The 22,543-nt window shown below is 36.8% G+C and overlaps 1 protein-coding gene and 1 long non-coding RNA gene across 2 annotated transcripts in view; one reads left to right on the top strand and one right to left on the bottom strand.

The window, feature by feature from the left end:
* LOC135319306 (uncharacterized) overlaps positions 1–17,103 on the top strand; it is a 28,480-nt gene extending 11,377 nt beyond the window's left edge. Inside the window, exons 2-4 of the long non-coding RNA XR_010377788.1 lie at positions 4,940–5,146; positions 14,554–14,638; positions 17,063–17,103. This is a non-coding gene — a long non-coding RNA (uncharacterized LOC135319306). The remainder of the gene's footprint in view (positions 1–4,939; positions 5,147–14,553; positions 14,639–17,062) is intronic.
* The window catches only part of LOC105098163 (pregnancy zone protein), a 37,898-nt gene extending 17,660 nt beyond the window's left edge, over positions 1–20,238 (bottom strand). The window contains exons 1-15 of the mRNA XM_010990795.3: positions 20,083–20,238; positions 17,922–18,102; positions 17,043–17,196; positions 16,844–16,896; positions 15,951–15,971; positions 15,329–15,497; positions 13,986–14,070; positions 12,040–12,163; positions 10,502–10,616; positions 8,719–8,828; positions 7,219–7,380; positions 6,391–6,618; positions 5,043–5,106; positions 3,964–4,106; positions 1,051–1,200 (exon numbers count right to left, since the gene is read on the bottom strand). Of these exons, the coding sequence (XP_010989097.1) occupies positions 1,051–1,200; positions 3,964–4,106; positions 5,043–5,106; positions 6,391–6,618; positions 7,219–7,380; positions 8,719–8,828; positions 10,502–10,616; positions 12,040–12,163; positions 13,986–14,070; positions 15,329–15,497; positions 15,951–15,971; positions 16,844–16,896; positions 17,043–17,196; positions 17,922–18,102; positions 20,083–20,168 (1,845 nt within the window). The 5' untranslated portion in view covers positions 20,169–20,238. The remainder of the gene's footprint in view (positions 1–1,050; positions 1,201–3,963; positions 4,107–5,042; positions 5,107–6,390; positions 6,619–7,218; positions 7,381–8,718; positions 8,829–10,501; positions 10,617–12,039; positions 12,164–13,985; positions 14,071–15,328; positions 15,498–15,950; positions 15,972–16,843; positions 16,897–17,042; positions 17,197–17,921; positions 18,103–20,082) is intronic.
* Between the last annotated feature and the right edge of the window lie 2,305 nt (positions 20,239–22,543).

Raw genomic sequence — 22,543 nt, forward strand, 5'->3', positions numbered from 1 at the left:
CTCCTTAAAAAACTAAAAATAGACCTACCATGTGACCCAGCAGTCCCACTCCTGGGCATATATCTGGAGAAAACTCCAATTCAAAAAGATACATGCACCCCAATGTTCATAGCAGCACTATTTACGACAGCCAAGATATGGAAACAACCTAAATATCCATCGACAGATGAATGGATGAAGAAGTTGTGGTGTGTGTGGTAAGTGTGGTACATATATATACACACACACGCAATGGAATGCTACTCAGCCATAAAAAAAGCATAAAATAATGTCATTGGCAGCTATGTGGATGAACCTAGAGATTATCATACTAAGTGAAGTAAGTCAGACAGAGGAAGACAAATATCATGATATCATTTATATGTGGGATCTAAGAAAAATTATACAGATGAACTTATTTACAAAACAGAAATAGACTTACAGATATAAAAAACAAACTTATGGTTACCAAAGGGGAAAGTACAGGGGAATGGATAAATTAAGAGTTTGAGATTAACATATACACACTACTATATATAAAAGAAACAACAAAGTCCTACTGTAGAGCACAGGGAAATATGTTCAATATCTTGTAATAACCCATAATGGAAAAGAATCTGAAAAAGAATAGATACATGGATGTACAACTGAATCACTCTGATGTACCCCTGAAACTAACACAACATTGTAAATCAACTATACCTCAATTTAAAAAATAATAAAATTAAGGTAATAATATCCACCTTAAAGAAGTATTATTCATTTATTCATTAAAAATGTGTTGTGCATCTTTTAGAGATAAGGGCTGTGCTAGGCTCAGGGAATGAAGTGGAGAGCAAGATTGCTCACTCTTTGACACATTACAGCAGAGAAGGAAATGAGATGATGCATGTAAAGCACCTTGTGCAGTGTCTTTTTTGGAACTGAACTGAATCCAAACTCATACACAACTTACTACCTCATGCCTGACAGTCTGAAGAACTTGTCGTTTTGCAGTTACAACTTCTGGCTACCAACAATGCTTGTATCATGTGTGCGTTTTCTGATACCCAAGACTGAAATGGGACTCACTGATTGAGGTGAGAGCTCAGCCTCAGGCTTCATCAGCAGCACACTCTGGTCTACAGCACGGAGGGCGCAGAGGGAGTGAGGAGTGGCTGTGACCTTCAGGTTGGTGTCTGAGGCTGGCAGGCTCCGGGCGGAGGAGAAGCTCAAATTTACCTGTGAAGAGGATATGATTATAGAAACAAATATTCTAATTATTACAGTCTCGAAACTCTCTTTTGCCCTAGGCTAGGACTGTTCCTTTCTACACTTCCTTTGTCTTCATCCACTTGAGAACAGGATTAGAGGTGAATCTGCCTGGGGACTACCGGTTAACCATCTCTGGAATACACTGGAAATGAGATATGGTTAACTCAGGCTTCCTACTCTTTTTACACACTGGTAAAATATAAGTTGATTTCGATCACAGTGAGATAGAATCTTGAATGGGAATTGGAACACAGGCTAACAAAGATACAGACCTAACTACAGCCTGTCTCCAGGCAGTGTTTTTCTGGTGAATGTTTGTAGTTTGCACGGGGCTGTGAAAAATTCCATTCAGCCTCTAAGACCAGCCAACAAAGTCTCTTCCAGTTGGCACCCTTAGTCATCTGACATTCTAAGCAGTGTAGTGCCATTTATCAGGATCAGGAACTTACTCATTAATTTAAAAAGCTAGGCATCTAATATAATACTCTAAGAGTTTATTGGCTGACAAAATTCAAAGAACTGTGAATAAAGAATAAGAGCTACAAAATAATGAAAAATTGTGCATAATTTTCCCAAAGATTTGACTCTGCTTTGGCCAATAGACATGCATTGATTCCTATTACATTGGAATCTATTGGTTCCTAATGTTTACATAAACATTTCTTGGATTGGAAAGAAATATCAGTACATTCAGTTAAATAACATTCGACTTGGATTGCGGAATTTAACTATGATAATCTGCTATGAGGTCTATTAAATTGATCTAACAGTTTGGATTCATGTATATCATGAGACATATATGAAAAAGAAATTAATTGACTTATTCTCAAGATGCAGGGGTATTCATCTCTATAGGTCAATATATTATGAAAACATTGGTTATGGAAAATCTACTTTAAATATATTTTTCTCTTTAGAAAATTTAAGTTTATTGAAGTATGTTCATGAAGGTCTGCATAGAATGAACAAGTGAATTATTTGGGATTATAATAGACTGAAAATACCCTTAACCAAGAATTAGATCTGCTAGAAAATGTAAAATGTTTTACTGATACGAGAACTTTAAGGAAAAGAAATTTAAGGCATATTTTGAGAGTCTGTACCTATCTGTATTAATCAATGTTATCCTTAATGAATAATTATATCTAGTTAAGAATAACTGACAATTTAAACTGTTACATGGTAGTCAGTGTGTCTACTAACTCTGTTATTATTAAGTTTTTAATTTAAATTAATTAAATTAAGTTATCATTTTTATTATTAAAGTAAGAAAGAGGTATACAGATTTTTGAATAGTAAACAGGTTCTCCTCTTTCCCAACAAAGATTGAAAAAAAATAGTTAAAGTCTTTTGGTTTAAAGAAACACAGGTCTCAGACTGACCTGGCTCTTTCCTCACACTCTCAGCCCACTCTTTACCCTGTTTTCTCATCATCCTGTTGGGAGGTCTCACTTCCAGGATCCTTAACTGTGAACTTTAATCATTCCCTAACTTTTAAACAAATGGTCAGATTTCTTCTAAATACTGCATAAATCTTCATCTATATTTTTCATAGTTTATCTCCACCTCTGATCAGTGGTAGGTGAAAAGATATTTGATATGAAGTGATGGAACATAGTGTCCATGGACTTTGGTTTCTGGGTGGAAGTTTTATGATGTTACACAGGAGCTGTCCTATGTTTTTGCCCCAGAGAGAAGCTGCTACTGGGAGGAGTAAAATGTGCGAATGCTGCAGTGTAACATGACTGCTCCAAGGTTTAGCAAACAACTAACTACCCATGATTAGCAACAAAGACATTGAGGTTAGAAGCAAAAGTCTCTTCTAGGTTCATATGAAATACACAGAACCTCCAAACAGAACACAAACTATGCTCCTGGACACCTGTCCTGGTTTAATAGCATTCCTTCGTAAGATGTGATTGAAAATTTATATCAGAATCCACTGTGCATTTTTCTTAGATCATGGTATATTAAAAAAAAAGAGGACAAGCTAAATATAATTCTCATTGCAGAAATGTACACTTGCTATACCTGTGTATTGTTTTAATCTCCATAAAACCCATGTTAGAATCCTTGTAGGTGATTTTTTTAAAAAGACATCTGAAGTCGGTGGCTCCTGTTTGATTGTTAATGTCAAGATGACACACCAAATTCTGTTAAGATAAAGCTGCTTAATTTCTCAGTAGGCTTCTCCTTACAGCCATGTATTCTTTGAAAATATAAGAAGATCCCAATTGTAAGTATGTTAGATTTTTATGCTATAGTCATTATTAGAGTGCCCAGGCTACACTACTCAAAACAGGATACATATATATTCCCTTGCTCCGTTTTATCAAACCGAATTTAACTCACAGTAAATTATTGGGTTCTGCCGTAGTACCTAGAGGCGTGTCAGGGGGTACAGTGGGATAAAATTGACATCTCATTGTGAAGCATCATTTTTAATTAAAACTTTGGGGAACAAAACATTTCAAAATTAAAAGTATTAAAAGTTATGAATAGCATATATTTGGAATTCCACGTGAATTTTAAAACAAGAGACTTGTACAAAATTGTGCTAACGGCCATTTGCTTTGAACTACTCCTTTGAACTACTCTGCCTTTAGAAGCCCTTTGGCAGAAGGTTTTAGGGGCACTAGGTGGGAATCTTTTCATGGACGTAAGTGTCTTATTCTCCATACTTCGAAAGAGGGGATGAATAAAAGGACTGGGCTTAAACAAAACACCCACCTTATTGGCAAAGCAGTTTTCAATCTTGAGTTTCTCAGTATCTGCAATAACTTCTCCGTTAGGTAAAACAGTATAAATCAGCAACTGGGCGGTGGGAGCAATGGCTGATTCCACTCGAAAGGAGAAGGAAAATACCCCTTTCACTGGAGAATAAAGTTCAAGATACTGGATTAGGAAGAGGGAAGAGTTTTCAATTTTATGAAGAAGAGGTTCTCAAATTATTTAACTTATTTACCTTTGGAGCCGACCAAAGTGAGAAAAGACTTGCATTTATACCATTGTGTATATAGTAGTGTTCAATATATATATGCTGAATTAATGACATTTGTCCTTAAAGATGTAGGTTAAATTGTTCAGTTCCTCTGCTTAAGCAGGAAAGAACATTTATTGTGTGTCTCTGTTTTTAAATTAAAAAAAACAGACATTAAGAAGTCGAGAAAGAAGAAACTTCTTGATGTCTTTAATGATCTCTATCTATGATCCAAATCAGCACAATTCTTGTCATATGGGGGAGGACAATTCAAAGAATGCAACACAATCTCTGCCTTCAGGCCATTTACAGTAGAGCAGAGATGCCTACACGATTTGTACACACACGAAAGAGCATAGCTCTGATTTTTGTAAATGAATTCCATGCGTTTATCTTAGTGGTTGCTTTCTGCGTGAATTACGTACTGCTTCTGACCCACAGAACTGTAGGATAACAAATCTGAGTGGTTTTTAGCCAGAAAGCTTCCTACAAGCGATAGGAAACTAATACGAAAATGTACAGAGTAAAATTTTTCTTCGGTGATTTTCTACATTTTTCGATTATTTTTGCATTAAAAATTTAATAATAAAATGAATATATTTTACTTTACGAATAAAATTTAAAATATAGAAATGCTGTAAAAAGGATAGTAAAGTACTAAATGGACTAAAATGGGCCTAGTATCCTTTTTTTTTTTTAATCAACTTCTTCGTCTTTGGTTGACAGAAGAAGGTTGGTTTCCTCCAACGTAAGAAATAGTCTCCTCTTGCTAAAATGTTCAAGATTTGACAATTTGAGAGAAAAAACAGGAAATCCGGAAAGTACTTACACTCTCCTTGCTCAATGGACAACGCATGGGTTCCTGATTGCGCGATGCTTCCTCTTGCTTTGATCTGAAGACGGAGGGAAAGACATTCATTATCATTTTAAAAGGTACATACTAAACTTACTTAAATATATTTATAACACATAAATAGGCAACAATCTATTTCAATCCAGAAATCATTTTTGTTCACTAAATTCCTCTTCTAATATTTTCTTATATGTATAGATACATACTTTATATAAAAACATAATTTTACAGTATTTTAGTATTTTACTTAATATTTACTACTTATCTTTAATATTAATATTTAAAATTTATATATTCTTTCAACAAATATTTTAAGCATGTATTATACGCAAAGCAATATATAGTAAAAGCAGGTATAAAATATATGTAGGTATTCTCTAATGCTGGTTCCTATTTAAAAAGAACAAAACTAAACTAAAAGTATTTACACTCTCTATGTGCCAGGTACTGAAGTAAGGAATTTAGTTTTAAGATTTTTAATTTTGACGATAACCTTATGAAGGAGGTATAAATACTACCTTCAGTATTCAGGTGAGATATTGACAGTTCTCTTTACAGATGAGATCAAGTAAATTACCCAAGTTCACGTAACTAAGGCGCAATAAAGCCAAGATTCTGGGTTACTGTCAATGTTTTCACTTTTTTATAGAATTAAAAAATACTATTTATAGTTAATGTCCCTATATACAATTTCTTACACATAAATTTTTCTTTTTAAAATGACTTACCCGGCTAACTACCAGCTTTGAATATTTTAAATTTTTGGACGTAAAATAGGTATACCGACCTCAAATGTGTCACACCAATTTATAATATGCTTGTCAAGGTACTTTTCCCTGCAGTTGTACCAGCTCTTGAACTGTGTAAATTATTTAGAACCTTTATATGCTCCTGCTTTATTGTTTTAATTTTCACTTCTCCAATTAATGTCAAATTGAATATTTTCCCCAAAAATTATTTATATTTTTTATTTCCTGTTGAATAAGTCCTTGATTTTTACCCTTTGCTTATTTATCTGCTGAACTCTAAGAAAAACATTCTCTTGACTAACAAGAAATTTGTCCTAAGCTCTTTCCTCTTTCATTCAATAATTTTCCACTAGAAATCAGAAAAACGTACACACACACACACACACTTAAATGTTTCAGTGAAGACCAGAACATAAATGAAAAATTAAAACATTCGTAATTTTTTTAGGAAGCAACTTCCCTTCAATCATAAAAACAAACAAAAAATATTGCTATAAAGGACATTACTTAGATAAGAACTCAATCTTTCTGAGGTCTACACAATGAGGAAGAGCCACAGTGGCCTTTATTCTTACCAAATAATAGAAGGTTAACTCTTTTTCATCCTTCAGAATCTGTTCATTCAAGATGTAGTATGCTCGAACCTCCTGGGTTTGCCCACAAGCCAGAGTACCAGCCACAGGTTCAAGGTGAACATAACTCTTGCTCGGGGAGAAAACATGCCTTGCAGTGTGCTGCGCTGGTAAATGTGATTCTTCAAGCCACCAGTTATCGTAACAGAAATTATTCTGTTTGTAGGTGACCTAAAGGATAGAATAAGATCTTGAGTAGGTTATTAACATATATTATGTTCATATTGGCCACTCTGTCATTTACTGAAGATTTTATATTAACAAGGCTTACTTGGTTTCATTATAAGCTGCTGTCCCAAATAAAGCATCATCTATAAGCAACTTTCCCTTAAGTTTATTTAAGGTTACACTATACTGATTGAATACATATTATCACTCACAATCAAGGTCAGTTACTTTTTCTTAATACCCTTATGTATGTAAATTGCAGAAGGACACTTGAATACTTAAGGCAAAACATAAATAGTGGTATTCCAAGGAAAAATCTGATTTGTAATAAAATTGTAAAACTATTGAACTTTCAAGGGATTATCAAGATGTTCTAATAAATGTCTCCTGAAACTAGATCATGCTGTAAACAGAGTCTGAAGTTTTCTGGCGGAGAATTTTTTGTTTCTTATTATTTAGGTCTCTGCACTGCTTAATTCCTATTTTGGCCTTTATCACTTTTTTTTTTAATCCCCAGAGTGCACATGTTTTCCCATATATCCTTACATTATGCGGCCCCAGTGATCTCTGTCCTTTTAGTCCCAGATGCCCCTTTCCACTCACCATAACTGTAATGAAAGAAGACGTGAAGTTAGTGGTGTCAATGGAAATGTCCACCAAACCGTGCTCATTAGTAGTAAAGCTGGCTTGGTACGACATGATAGCCACACTGACGACTACTGTTTTATTGGGGATTGGCTGGTCCTTCTCATCAACTAGAAGAACCTAGAAAGACGAAAGAGATGGCTGGTTTCAAGCGTCATATGGCAATAACATTTTTTCCACTCTCGTGTGCTTGGCCACTGTCACTCAATGAAGAGCTTCGACTGTGAAAATTAGATTTGTTTTCTGGGCTCTGAAATATTTTTCTTTTTGACATTTCTATTTGGATAACTTAATTAGTGTTCCATTGAGAATTGCCAGTAGTGGACTCATGATGTTACCTTCCCGAATTCTCTCCATCTCTGGTGTTCTTTTTCTCAGTATACAGTGCTTCCATCCATTCAGTAGTTTATGCAGGATTATGTAGGGCTTTATTTTTCGGTCATTTTCTCTCTTTCACTGCCTATATCTAACCCATTGGCAAGTGCTATCTTTTCCCCACTAAACATCTTTTATTCCTATTTACTTCTCTCCAAATCTACTCTTACTATTCCACTTAAAACCACAATATTTTTTCCCCATCTGGTTTCCAGTATCTTTCTATTTAAGCTCATGCAGTCCACCTTCTCGCTGCTCCATCCTTGCTTCAGGCCATTCTCTATACAGCCTAAGCTAAACTGATCGTGTCACTCTCAATAAAACCTTCAGTAACTTCTCAATCCAAAATTCGAACATATCTTAAAAGGCCCTTAGTTCTTTCATCTTGAAAAGCCTTGACCATTCTCTCATCTTTTTTAAATTTCTGGACAAAGTCATATTCATCCCTCAGGCCTTCAGTTTTCTCATGCTTTTCTCTAAACCCGAAATGATCTTGCCCAATTATTAATTTCTTGCCAATTTGGTACAAAATACTGGAAAACATTAAATTCATAATATGGCAATCAAATGAGGAAATTGCCTATAAACTGTCAATTCAAAGATTAGTTACTACAAAAGGAAATATAAAATGCCTAGAAGTCTTAGATCTCTTTGATAGTCCTAATTGGAAGTCAGTCTTAAAATTTACCAATATTATTATCAATATTGAGCCTTGAAACTGAAAAAAAAAAACCTTTTAAAAACTAACTAATAAAAAACCAGTCATCTAGATGAAAGTATCTTTTTATTCTTTCTATAGAAAATTACATTAAAAAGTCATTGTTTATAAGAGGCAGTCAAATAGTATGCAGCCAACTATATAGGAAAAATGCATTATAGAGGTGTGTTAGGAAGTTAATAAAAGTATGCTTTTTTTTTTGGATTTTGTGGTGGTATTTGCCTTTTAAATTTGCAATTTGTTATAATTTCTTAGTCTAAATAAATATTTATTTTTTACAATAAATTTTGATTTTGTGACAGAAAAACTTGTTTTCTTAAAAGCCACATCCTCCAAATCGTGATTTTATTGAAAAGTTCCTTTACCTGCCCAAAGAAAGGGAGCCCACGCCTGAAATGCGAATCCACTTTTGTAAATTCCAGTTTGCTTAAAGTATTTGTGATTTCGCTTGATCCAAGTCCAGTTAATTCCAACCCTGAAAAACAATGAAGTTGAACTGTTCTGTATATTCAACTCACCTCCTGCCTCCATCCCAGCTTTACTCCATTATAACATTCTAACTGTCCATTCCAGAATTTCTTTCTACTATTCTTTCCAGAATTTCCTCATGCTTAGAAAATGCAAACAGTTTGACATTAGCTTTGCTTCATATAAAAAATGATCGGTCTCCATAATTCCTCAGCTCCTCTAGTTTCACAAATATCCTGCTCGTTCCACCCACGTTCTTGGTAAGTTTTTCTTCTCTCCTCTGTAATCTTGTTCTATCTTTGTTTCCATCTCTTTTGCATCCATGGCCTCCCCGCCTACAGCTTTCTACCTACAACATGATTCTCCACATTGGCCCCCAAATATTCTTAAATTCCTATCACAAACTACTTCCTTGGCAAAACCCTTCTTATCACTGCATGGCCTATCCAAAGTAAGCCAACCTCCAGTGTCTTTCTGTTCAGTGAAGTGTGATCTGTATTTTGTCTTCATTCTCCAAAGCACCACTCTATCAAAGACCTAAAAGACCCCTTATTTCCCCCCATATATAGTATTCTCATCTCAGACCTCATCAGAACCAACCCTCAGAAGAACTTCATACAAAAATTCCCTCCAGTGGCATCTATGAAATTGTGCTTTTTAATTTTAATTTTAATTTTCTAGCCCTATGACTTCCAATTTTATTATGCTAACTTATCTTATACTCTCTCCTAACCACATCCTTGAGCCCCTCCTTGTCCGCCTCCAACCTCAGTTTAGCAATGCTAAACGAGCTTGCTTCCAGAACACTTGCATTTACTCTTAGGAGGATCTGGACACCCTGGGGATGCTTTCAGAGTTACATTTCTGGTCCTGATTTTGCTCTGGTTTTCTTTTTAAATTGTCCACTGAATGAATCAACTTCCATTTTGATATTCCAGATTATGATTCATTATCTTTGACACACTCTTATCACCATAGTTCTTTCTCATCTTTCCCTTATCTTGGTTAATGGCATTTCTGTTTCTCAGGCCCCAAAATTGTAATGTTTGGGATCATCTTTGAATAATATTCTGATAGATCGCATTCTTCATCTAGCCTGTCCTTTTTCATGTCTGCTGGAATTAAATGTTAGAAACATCAGCTTATCTTGATCATTCTCCCCAAATATATCTGAAGATATCTAATGCTTTTCATAACAAAGTCTAACCTCTTTAGTACATGATTTACTTTTCTAAACACCTTAGCACCAGCCTGCATTTTCAGATTTTTCTGGGACTGAACACCTTTGTTTTAGGCGTATTATGTTTTCCTAGTCCATCATTATCTTGCAAAATACTATTCATTCTATACAAATCTGCTCAAATGATACTTTTTAAAACTAACTTCGGGTCTATGCTAGAATTAACTCTCTCTCTTCATACGCATTTGGCCCTTATTTTTTACATTTCCTGTGAAAAGTTTGTTATGGTTATACATAATACACACACACACACACACACACACACACACACATACACACACACACACACACACACACATAATTTCTATTTAGATTTGCCATTCCTTGAGGGCAGAGATCTTGTCATTGTCATAGTCCCTGGCAACTATAAAGCATTCTACATGGAAAGGAAGTTTGACAAATGTTTAATAAATTAATAAATATTTTAAAATAATACAAACCTGTTCCCTCCTCTCTGACCTTGGCTTCCACTTGTATTGTCATGTCATACCCTCTTTGTCTCAGCTGAAACATTTTAGTCTTTACGAGTTGGGTGAAACAGCCATCACTGTCTGCCTGAAGAGAAAGGAAGAGAATTCCTGGGTCCTCTGATTTGTGATCAAAAAGGTCAGTTATCAACCCATGAACATTTAGTGTTGGCCACAGAAGGAAATTTTACAGATGTTCTGACCATCTTTTGGGTGCTTATCTTTTCCCAAGGCCCCAGATGGAAAACAAAATTCTTCATGGATCAGCTGAGTTACTCACTGCCAACTCTCCCCTCTCTTCTGAAAACCTATCTCATATCTGCTGCATTAAACTTCCAGTTTCCAAATGTCCCAAGATAGCTTGTAATTCTATCTCTTTGCATACATTGTTCCTCAAATGATAACTTTCTTTCTTCCAGTCTCATCTTGGCCAATGGTTACTGCTCCTCTAAACTCAACTCAGACATAACATGTTCTAAGGAGCCTCTGTAATGACCTCAGCCTAAATATCTACTAGGGATTTTATTTTCTTAACTATTTTCTTGGTATTGAAGACATCAATAAAAACATACATATTCATCGAATAGATGAATCGTTATAGCAATCAGATTTCCAAGCTAAATATTGGGGTCCATAATTTAATAAAGATTTGTTTCATTTTTGTACTTAGTTACAGGAAAATATTTAGTGCATAGTAAAATTTAATCACTCTTAATTTCCTTATATATAGATGTCATGACATTTGAAAATAAAAAGGAATCCTGGTCTCCCGGATGTAGTAAAGATGTTGGCAGCTAGACCTCTCTCACGTTTATCGGGTTATCAATGTTTCTCTTGACATTGGTCATCGTATTCACCACCCTAGGCTTTTATTTATTTGCTCTCTGCAGCTTTGATACTTTTCTTTGTGATACAGTGCCCGCTCACACTGCCACACCCTGCACTTCTGTGTACTCTTCTTCTGAATTCAGTAATTGATCCATTTCACTTTAAACACATCATGTTCTACCGCTGTCTCCCTTAGTTACTACACTTCTCTGATGTAATCGGAGTCTCCAGTCTATTGTCCCTCTCAGTCCCCCTCTTCTCAACCTCGTGATGGTTTCATAGTCTCCCATATGCAGGTTAGATTCCAGAGTGTGTCATTTGATTCCCCTACCAGCCAAATTCTTAACATCTGCCACCTTCTTCTGTTTTTCCATTTGATAAAAGCCAACTTTGGAGACTTCCACATCCTTTAATGCCCATATATCTGGCACGCCGATTGCCCTCAGAAGGAAATTACAAACCTGGCCGAATAACTACGACTGTAAATCCATGAGCCTGACTGCCAAGTGGGCGCCTAACATTGCCAGGCAAACTTACAATATTTCCCTTACTCAACGCTTTTCCTAGGTGACTATTTCAAACACTACTCTCATACTGTATTGTATTATATTCGCTGCTATGTTATCAACCACAAGTAAACAAGATCTGGTGTTAATGTCCTGGGGAGAGTGGTTTCCATATACCTGTTGACTAAATTCTTCACAGATGCTTTGTGAATATTTTCCATAGCAGGCAGAACTGTATCGTAAATATTTTCTGCATACATTAATTGTCACCAGACCAGGAACAGGCTTTCCGTATGTATATCTATAACAATAAAGCAGTCATACAAAAAGATACTGAACGTAAATACCTCAGATTTTCTTCACATGGTTTCATCCATTCATACACGCTTCTTACTCATTTGTAGCAATTCTGTTTCCTTCCATAGCATTTGCGCTTTAGAGGCCCTTACTCTGCAACTGTGTCTTAATTATCTGTAGCTCTAAGAGAAAATACTTACCGAATCTTTTGCAACACTTCCACGGGGGGAAATTACCCATGTCGTTTTTCTTCTATCTTTTGGGAAATTACCCGTGTCTTTCCTCACTCTCCGTTGAAGTTTTACTATACAACAGCCTTATTTCCTTCTTTCTCTGCTGTCGGGTTATCTAGGTTATGATTCCAGCTTTGCCAACGCCTTCTAAGTTGTTTTAAGAAAAAAATTAGGGATCATAGAGAGTGTATTTCTAAATCCTCCCTAATTTGTATATGTGTTAAGAGGACACTTGAGAAATTAAGTAGGAAATCACTACCTATCGAACAAAAATGTTATATATGAAAAGCATCATAATGACTCCATCTGTTTCTGCCAAATCTGATGGGAAGATACAATGTGGTATTGTCTGAATGTTTATGTCCCCTCGAAATTCGTATGTTGAAATCCTAAATCCCAGATGATAGTATGAAGGGGTAGGGCCTTTGGGAGATGCTTAGATCATGAGGGTAAGTTCTCTTGAATGGGTTAGTGCCTCTATAAAACTCCTCTTTGTAAAAGGGGCCACAGAGAGATCCCTCATCCCTTCCACCAAGTGAGGACCAAGCAGAAGGTACCAGCTATGAACCAAAAAGAGGACCTTCACCAGAACATGACCATGCTGGGCAACTTGATCTTGGATTTCTCAGCCTCTAGAACTGTGAGCAGTTAATTTCTGTTGTTGGTAAGCTACCTGGTCCGTGGTGTGTTGTTGTAGCAGCCTGAACGGACTAAGACATGCTGCAAAGCCAAACTTAGGCTGTTTGTTAAAGTGTGCTTTATGGACCACGGACATTGAAATTACCTGAGATATTCACTGAGATTCAAAGGAGAATCAATAGAAACCTATTGCCCAGACTGTGATGTAGGTGAGGTCTGGCCATAGCAGCCCCAAGCTTCCTCTTTCTGTAGTTCCCCCGCCCAACCCCGGATCATTTCTATAAGTGCTGATAAAGTAATAAATTACTTAGTAAGTTTCAGCCGCTTTGTTGAATCTTATCTTTAAATCTGAATCAAAAGGTTTTTCTTCTGATGGAAAAACTTAAAACATCAGAACTAGTGTGAAAGATAAAAACATGTTTTTCAGAAGCCAGAAGTGAAGTCTCTCTGCTTGGTGCACGTGGAGGGGGTTCCCCTGCACTAAAACGGCAATCAGGGAAGACGTAAATGACATGCATTTTTAATTCTACATTATATATCCAACATTTAAGATAAAAGATCTGCTTAGCTTCTTTCCAGCCTTCCATAGTTGAAGAAATTGGGAATAATAAAAAAAGAAATGGAAATATTGGAGAGGCAATAAAAAAATAGCAGTGAAGGGTTCAAGGTTTGGAGCCAGACTGTTGGATTTAAATTCCAGTCTGCCACTTACTAGCTGTAGGAACTTGAACAGGTTATTTTATCCTTTCCATAATGTAGTTTCCTCATTTGTAAATTGAGGATAATTACCCCCATGTCACAGGGTTAGTGTAAAGATAAAAGTGTTAACAAGTTCAAGGCACTTAAAACATTGCCTGATGCATCTGAAGTGCTCAGTTAATGCTTTTATTATTGGTAGTAGAATAGGTAGTAGAGTAGGGAAATAAAAATGAGATGGAAAAAAATGTAACTCACAGGCCGCAGACAGATACCGCAAATTCATCATCTAGAAAACCAATAGTCTTGGGCATTTTCACTTGGACCTCAAATTTGGGCAAAACTGTTGTGAATAAAAAAAATAAAGAGGTGAGAACAGGCAGGTCTTGCAAGTATTAGTAATGATTCTATTACAGAACCTTGTAAAGGGTCTGATTTGATGAAATGATTCCAATTACAATAAGGAACAGCAGGGCTACTATTGGCAAAGGAGATGCTGTTCTTAATCGTGGGCAGCTGGCACCATGCTGACTTGGTGAAGCTGGTATTTCCCAGTCTCCTCTGAATTTGCCGCAGGTTTCAAAGGCAGAAGGAAAGCACCATTAGACCCTGAGGATCGCCGTGGTTAGATGCCGTTGCAGGTGCACGGGGACCAGTAGGTTCCAGTTTACCCTTATTCTTTGCCTCTCTGTGTCCAGCTCGTCTTCCCAGCTTCTAGCCCTGCTGACTAACAGGGGCCTCGTGCCCACCACTAGACACTTGGTTATAGAAATACCAAAGTGGTAGATTGAAGGAGGTAACAGTCTTCTGTCGATTCTTCTGTCAGGCTCCCTTTGTGGTTCCCTCTGGCAGCTGGAGGTGTCCTTGCAAGTTCTCATCTATCCATCCCCACCAGAGCTTCAGGAGGACGGGTAAGTAATTTCCTCTGATCCACCAGCTCCTCCTGCTGGACTTTCCTTTCCCAGCCTCTCCCACGGTTGTATAATGTTAGCCATTCCTACAGTAAGTCCCTGTTCTCCAATTCTCACGACAGTTCTGGTGCATTCTGGGAATTATGATTTTGTGATGGGTCTCCTCATGCACAGCACGCTAGATTTCATTTACATCAGAAAATCCACATAACTGATAACCAACAAGATGGTTTCAATGTCTGATTACCATCATTAGAGTAGTGTACGTGTAGGTTTCAGACAGCCAGGGCATAATCCCAGGAGATACCTTCTAACATACAGATGAAGAGATGTATGTAGATAACACAATGTGTTGGTTAGCAGTTTATGTTGGAATGGGGTCAGATGGAACTATTAAAATCTCTCTTGCTTCTTATTGACCCTATGATTTTGGTAAATGACTGACTTTTCGGGTATTAATATGCTCATTAGTAAAATGGAGGTAACATAGTGATCTGTCTCAGAGGGCTGTTGCAGGGATCGAATGAGATGGTGCGTGAAAAGTGCTTAGCAAATATTTAAGTAAATAAAAAGGCTTGCTAATTTTCAGCTATTATTAGCAAGATGTTTGCTTGTCCCCGGCATGTAAAAATTATCCAGTCTTACACACTCTAATGTTACAAATGTCTTGCTCACATGCAGAATTCTTACCGTATTCATTCACCTCAAAGGCATGCTCTACTTTTGTCCCAGACTCCTTCTGCAGTACGACCTTGTAGCGGCCCAGTATGGGCTCCTCTGAGAGTGGGAAAGATTGCTGGTTGAGCCCTCCTTGCAGTTTGATGCTGTGCCATTGGAAAATTCGGTTCCTCTTGGGATTCTATAAGTAAAAACATTATAAATTCATAGAAGCAATTGAAATCTATACTTTTGAGGAGCGAGACACCTTTTCAGGGGGAGTGGCATTGGGAGTTGGATATTTAGATGGTTGGCAAATTGGCACCAGAGGTATTAACAAAGGTTTATAGGAATTCTAGATTGAGAGAAGGACATATTTCCTAGCTATGAGACATTAAAGATGATAGTACCTCTTTTCGAAATTATGCATACCCACTTGGTCAGAAATACTGGAAGAGTCACTAAATTGCGTCATCTCAGGGAATTTTGTTCCTTCATTTACGTCTTATCCTCTCTCCACAGGATTTAAGAGAGACAAAGAAAACAGTGTTTGTTTGGTTTGACAGGCTAGTGGGGAAGGAGGAGGTGGAGAGAAGCAATTTAACATAACGTAATGAGTCCTAATTCCAGTTGAGATACATAATATATTACTTACCTCGATATAAACCACTGGGAACTGAAAAGAAAGAAATAGTGTAAGTGTGAGACAGAGTTTAGAAAAATAAATCCATGACATCAGCATTAATACAGTATCCGGGTGGAGGAAAGGAGTCTCTACATTTCTTGTTTAAGTGAGGAAGTGCACTCCAGTTTGATTCACAGCACTTTATACGTTTAGTTTGGGACATACAGCTCTGAAGAAATCATGACTTCCCTTTTATTTACTTATTACTTAGTAATTTTTGACTTGCTTTTTAAAAATTTTATTTTTGTGGGGGAGGTAATTAGGTTTATTTCTTTCTTTATTTTAATGGAACTACTGGGGATTGAACCCAGGACCTCACGCATGCTAAGCACACACTCTACCACTCAGCTATACCCTTCCCCAAATTGCAAACATTTTTTTTTTGGAGGGCTAATTAGGTTTATTTAGTTATTTTTAATGGAGATACTGGGGATGGAACCCAAGACCTCAAGCATGCTAAGCATGCATCCTACCACTGAACTATGCCCTTTCCCATGACTTACCTTTTATGAAATAACATAAATGGAGGAAACCTACACTTAGGTAAAATGGTCCAATAATAAGTTTATTTTGCAGATGATGTTTATTTCTGAGGGAGTCTCCATTTCTCTAAGACAGAAATCAAATGCACTGATTCTCTTTTGTTCAATCAAAATAATTAGGTCTTTAAAGTGAGAATTTCAAATGAATATTTAATTTAAGAATGCAGTTGATGACCTGACCTCCCTTATTCTCCAGCAGTCGTATGCTTCTGAGATCGTTCTGTGGTAGATTTAAATATCTCGTATTGGTCTCAGGTTCTTCTAAAGAACAAGTTTTACATTTTTGTCTGTTTCCACCAGCCTTACTGTTATGAGACTCACCATTTCATCCAAAGGGTGAAAACTGACATCCATAGAGACAATGCGGAATTTCACTGAAACATAGAGATTATCCCCATGAAGCCCTCCAACGGGGATTCAGGGTGGCGAGACAGATACAACATGACATTATTTCCAAAAAATGATAGAGAACCACACCTCCAACCCTTCAGGTTGCCTCTGCTCAGTTCGTTCCTTATACCTGTTTGTCCTGGTTTGTAGATGGGCTTGTCTGTCTGGACAAAGCTGAGGCTTTCCGCTTTGGTCACGGGCATCAGCTTCCTCTTCAGAAACTGCTGGGTTGGCCCCTTCACCTGCACGATGATGAACGCTGAGGAGGATGACAGCTCTGGAATCTGTAAAACAGAAATGGGCTGAAGAATCTGCCCAGATTCCACCTCTGATTTACTCATTTCTCCGGTTAGTCCCATGGGAATTAGGAAGGGCTGGGGCCCAAGGGGATGTCAGTGCTTTATCAATTTTTATGGCTGTATAACATGACAATAACAACTTGTTGATTTAATTAAACGGAAAATGTCACTGCAATAAAACGAACTAATCCTTCAACCAGTCCTGACAGTGAAGGCAATTGTTTTCACAGCAATATTGTGGTATTAAAATAATGATTGTCTTCCAATGGTCAAAACGAGCATTCTATGTTATCACTGGTAGTAAGCCGATATGATTAAACAAACATTTAGTACTTTAGTAAAAGGTTACAAGGACAGCACATTAACCATCAGTCATCTGCGAGATCTTAGGTAAGTCACTGAACTTGATCAGTCTCAGTGTGTGTACCTGTAACAGCATGCAGATTATTCACCTTAGAAGTTCACTTTAAGAACAAATGAAATCCTTCCTGTAACTATTATCTTTTGCATGTTGCACTAGTTCTGTTCTGTTTGTAAATATTATGTAAGCATATTCAGTAGGACTTTGATGTTTAGATCTGACTTGAATTCCCTCTGTACACCTCATTTTTCCTTCATTCTGCGTCTTTGTTACTGGGGGTCAGAACGCAAGGCATCGCTTATAAGCTCTTTCTCTAACGATCTCCCCTTTCCCAGGGAGCGGTACTGACAGTGAAGGAGCGGCAGTAGAAGGAGTTCTTCGCCTCCAGGTCCGTGAGGAGATCTATGCTCTGTGTTTCATACTCCAGAGTTACCGTCAGGGCCACTGTCTCATTCAGGTGATTAAGCATGACGCAGGCCTTCTCGGGAACCCCAGCATACAGCTGTGATGGGACCACCACCAGGTACTGCCTGTGGAGAAGAGGGCTCAGGGTCAACCATGGGGGAGCTAAAAAGACATCACTGCCTTCGTTGTTTTCTAGATAATCTTTGCTATTGTCACCAGTCGCAGGACAGAGCCAGATTTCAGCAAGAGTGTCCAGGAATATATTCTTCAAAGGCCAATCCAGAGGGCCTTAGAAACTCAGAAACCCTCCACCTAGTTAAACATCAGTATGCTTCTCCTGTGTTGTGGAAATATTCACCCTCGTAATATGAGTAAACCTATTCAAAAGCTATGGATAAGCACTCTGAGTTATTATATATTTTGGGCAGAAATAATCTCAAAGTGAGCAATTTGAAATGAATGAAGAAAATGTGGTAACAGACACACACACAACGCTTATGCAGCCTTAAAAAAAAAAAAAAAAGGAAGTCCTGCCATTTGTAACCACATTGGTGGACCTTGCGGGCATTGTGCTAAGTGAAGTGAATCAGACAGAGACAGACAAATACTTCATGATACTAACTTAGATGTGAAATCTTTACAAAAATGTCAAACTCAGAAACATAGAGCAGAAAAGTGGTCGCCAGGGCCTGGGGAGTGGAGGAAAAAAAGAGACAGGTTGTAAAAGGGCACAAACTTTCATTTATAAGGTGAATAAGGTCTGAGGCTTATGTATAGCATGATGACTATAGTAAATAACACTGCATTATATAATTGGAATTTGCTGAGAGCAGAACTTAAATGTTCTCACCACCCCCCAAAATATTTGAGGAATAGATGTGTTAGATTAATTATTAGATTATTCTATGTGATAGATTACACATAGATGGTGAGAATCCTTTCACAATACATATGTGTTGTACACTTTAAATATCCTACAATTTTATTTGTCAGTAAGATGCCAATAAACCCCCTCAAAAAAATTTTTTTTTTGGTAACAAAAAACATGATCAGTCAATTAGTCACCATTGAAACCGCTAAGAAAACCGATCTGTTTGTGGTCTTGGGTGTCATGTTGATGGTGTCATGAACCTCTTTGTTCCCAGGAAGCACTAAAGAAGCAACACTTAATGCAGGGAGAGGCGCTGAATTGCTTTTCACTGTTGTTTCAAATGCAGCCTTAGAGTTTTTCTTTCTTCCATCTCTGGAGATGGAAGTCACACTAGGCTAGTCATCATGTTACCAGGTGCACTGAGAAGAAGATACCATTCTCCTGTTGCTATTCACCCATCGATTGCAGTCACCAAACATGCTGCACTTCGCAGTGCTCCGGCTACCCATGCTTCTCTCTCTTGCTGAGGTGTCCTGGTCCATCTGGAAAACCTCTATTTAGAAGACTAGTTTCAAAACCAGCTTTCTTAGGTAGACTTTGGTGATGCCCCGTCCCTTGTACCAATTCCCACGAGGAGTTAGGTTTTCATTGTGAGTGTTTTCACAGTGGTTCTCGTTCTGCCCTTTATTTCATTCTCTGTGCACCCTGTCTCTCTCTTTGTTACACTGCGAGGTCCTGAGGGCAGGGTCCACATTTTGTTAACCTGTGTATTCTCAAGAGCTAATGCCAACCCCTAAAGGTTTGCTGAAGGGTTGAGTGACCGGACACACAACTCCTGGCTTGTCTGTAGGTCACGCCTCCATCTTGGCAATCCCTGGGCTTAGGAGCAGACAGACACTGAGTCACTTTACAGTGCTAGGTCCACTGCAGGCTTTTTCATGAGCCAGTAAAGAATTTATCCTTTTCTTTTTCGTTAGGAATTCTATATTCTTATTTGATGAAAGTTGTAGAATTCTATAATCTTGTTTGGCGAAGATGTCACAAGTAGTACTGCCCTGTGTTGGGGTATGCCTCTTACCACACGAGCAACAACAACTTACCGACCCTCCCAAGCCCTGTCAGCAACAGATAATTTCATAGGGATTCGGGAAAGAAAGAAAAACACAGACATCAAGAAGCAGATAACACAATGGGGAACAGGGGGACCACAGAATTTTCTGGAAATGGTGCTTACGGTTTTGAGGTAGCTGAAGCATCTCTTCTGGGAAGGAGCAAGAAAAGGAGAATGAAGACTGGATTAAGCAGCTGACGTCCCCTCATGGTGCAGAGAGGAGTAGGAAAGAATGGGTGTCTGAGTCCTTGATGCCTTGAACTCTGTTCTTGTTCCAGAATCACTGGTTTTTGTTTTACCTGATGGGCAGTAAAAGTAAACTGCTAACCATTTATTTTTGTAACATATTAACTCCCAGTATAAAAAAATCAATTGCAGATCGCTTTCATCCACTTTCTCAAAGTGCTTGGAAAATAGTATTTTGAGGCTACATTAACTCTGATTATTAATCAGCACTTTAAGTATCTTTAAGAAAAAACCAAAATAAATCACCTGATTTGATGAAATCGATCAACATTCTTGACCTTCTTTTTCGTTTTTTTTAAAGAGCTATTAATGTAAATACATATTCCAAATCTCTTCTTGTTAGTCCAGGGAGCATCATGTATTCTCCCAAACTCCATCAAATACAGTTCTTTAATGAAACAAGGAAATTAAGTTTATCACAGGATTTTAAACAAAATAAGTATGAAGACAATTGTTTAAAAGTTTAGCTTTCACTTTTTACAGCTCTCCTTGTATTTGTTTTTTTGTAAAGAAAATGATAGTTCATTTGGATATAATAACCCATGTAATGTATATTCATACTTTTTTAGTTTATTTAACATCTAGAATACAAAGCCAATTAATTTATTTTATTCTCTAAGGAAATGACCTTTATTTGATGAACATTCTTATTTAATTTCACCTTGAGCAATATAAACATATTTCATTAATAGTGATTCATCATCCTATTTGCTTTCCTAAAGAGATTGGGATATTAGAATTTATTTTTATGGAATTCCGAAAATAAGAAAGATCTACCTTCTTATATTAATACAACTAGGTCTCCACGAAATTGAAGTATGTCTGTTTTGAGTTGACAAGTGGTTTAAACTGTAAAATACAGAATGATGAGAAACAAGCACTTCTGTGGATGAGTTCTTGACGTATGTTTTTGGATATGATCGGAAAGAGTGAGCCCTGGGTGGTTGGCAAATGCTTGCTGAAAACTCTTCTGCTTCATTTTGGTTTCTTCTCTCATAAGAAACTTTATGCTCTCTCCACTTCCACAGCTCGGCCCAGCTCTCCCCACCTCCACCCTCCATTCCTACACTGCCATAAAGAAATACCTTCATTCTCCACCAGCTCACTGTGGAATAAGTTAATTTACAACAAATAATAACTGACTTTTAAGGAGTCACTATATTACTTTTCCCAGGCATAATTATACTTTTTAGATATGCACCAAACCTATATTTTGGCCAAATGCCTAATGACTAAGTATAAAAATCCAAGCAAAATCACCATCATAGTTTGAACTTCTGGAATACAAGAATAAATCTGAAGTCTTATCAAAACTTTACCATTGCAATTTTTAATTGAAAATTTTAGTTGATAACATTTTAAATATTGATTATAGAGCATTCTCAGCTAAGGCTTTTATATTCTTGTGGCATCCAACCTTTTTTCTTGTATCCCTGAAAAAAATTTTATTAAGCATTTAACCTCTCACAAATACTTGACTTTTGTCATAAATAAGATAACAAAAAAAGTATTATGAATACCAACATTTAAAAAATTAACTGTAATATTACTTTTTAAATATATCCAATGAAATGTAAATATTGCGGTCATATAGAAAACAAATTTATGGTTACCAAAGGGGAACAGGCATGGAAGAGGGATAAATTAGGAGTTTGGGATTATCAGATACAAACTACTGTATATAAAGTAGATGGACAACAAGGTCTACTGTATAGCACAGGGAACTATATTCAGTATCCTGTCATAAACCACAATGGAAAAGAATATGAAAAAATATATGTATAACTGAATCACTTTGCTGTATACCTGAAACTAATACAACATTATGAATCAATTCTACTTCAATTAAAAAAAATACTGCAGTCATTTATTGCCTACCATCATCCATTTAACTCTTTTTATACAAGCCGGAAATTTTATATCATTCCTGTTTCTGGTAGTTCCATTCTAATTCCCCAGGTAATTTTATCTGGGTGTTCTATGCTTCGGTATATTTTAATGGTCACCTTATCATATATTTCTGAAACTAAAGATAATTGAAATTATAAAAGAGTTAAATGGATGATGGTAGGCAATCTATAAAGTTTTGAGTATAATACATTTTTCTGGATTGAGTTATATTACAAGTATTATCAAAATATTATTTATCAAAACTATTTCATCTGTTACAATACCAATAATTTTAAACACAAGAAAAAGTTTTGTTTGAAAATCATTTCTTAATGAAATTAATTGTGTACTCCACCCATCTGTTTCCCTCAATCAGATTGTGTGTCTTTGGATGAATATTATGTATTGTTAGATTGAGACAAATTTCAACTATCCTCCAGCTATGTTT

This window comes from Camelus dromedarius, chromosome 25, assembly GCF_036321535.1.
Source record: "Camelus dromedarius isolate mCamDro1 chromosome 25, mCamDro1.pat, whole genome shotgun sequence".
In the NCBI taxonomy this organism is placed as follows: domain Eukaryota; kingdom Metazoa; phylum Chordata; class Mammalia; order Artiodactyla; family Camelidae; genus Camelus; species Camelus dromedarius.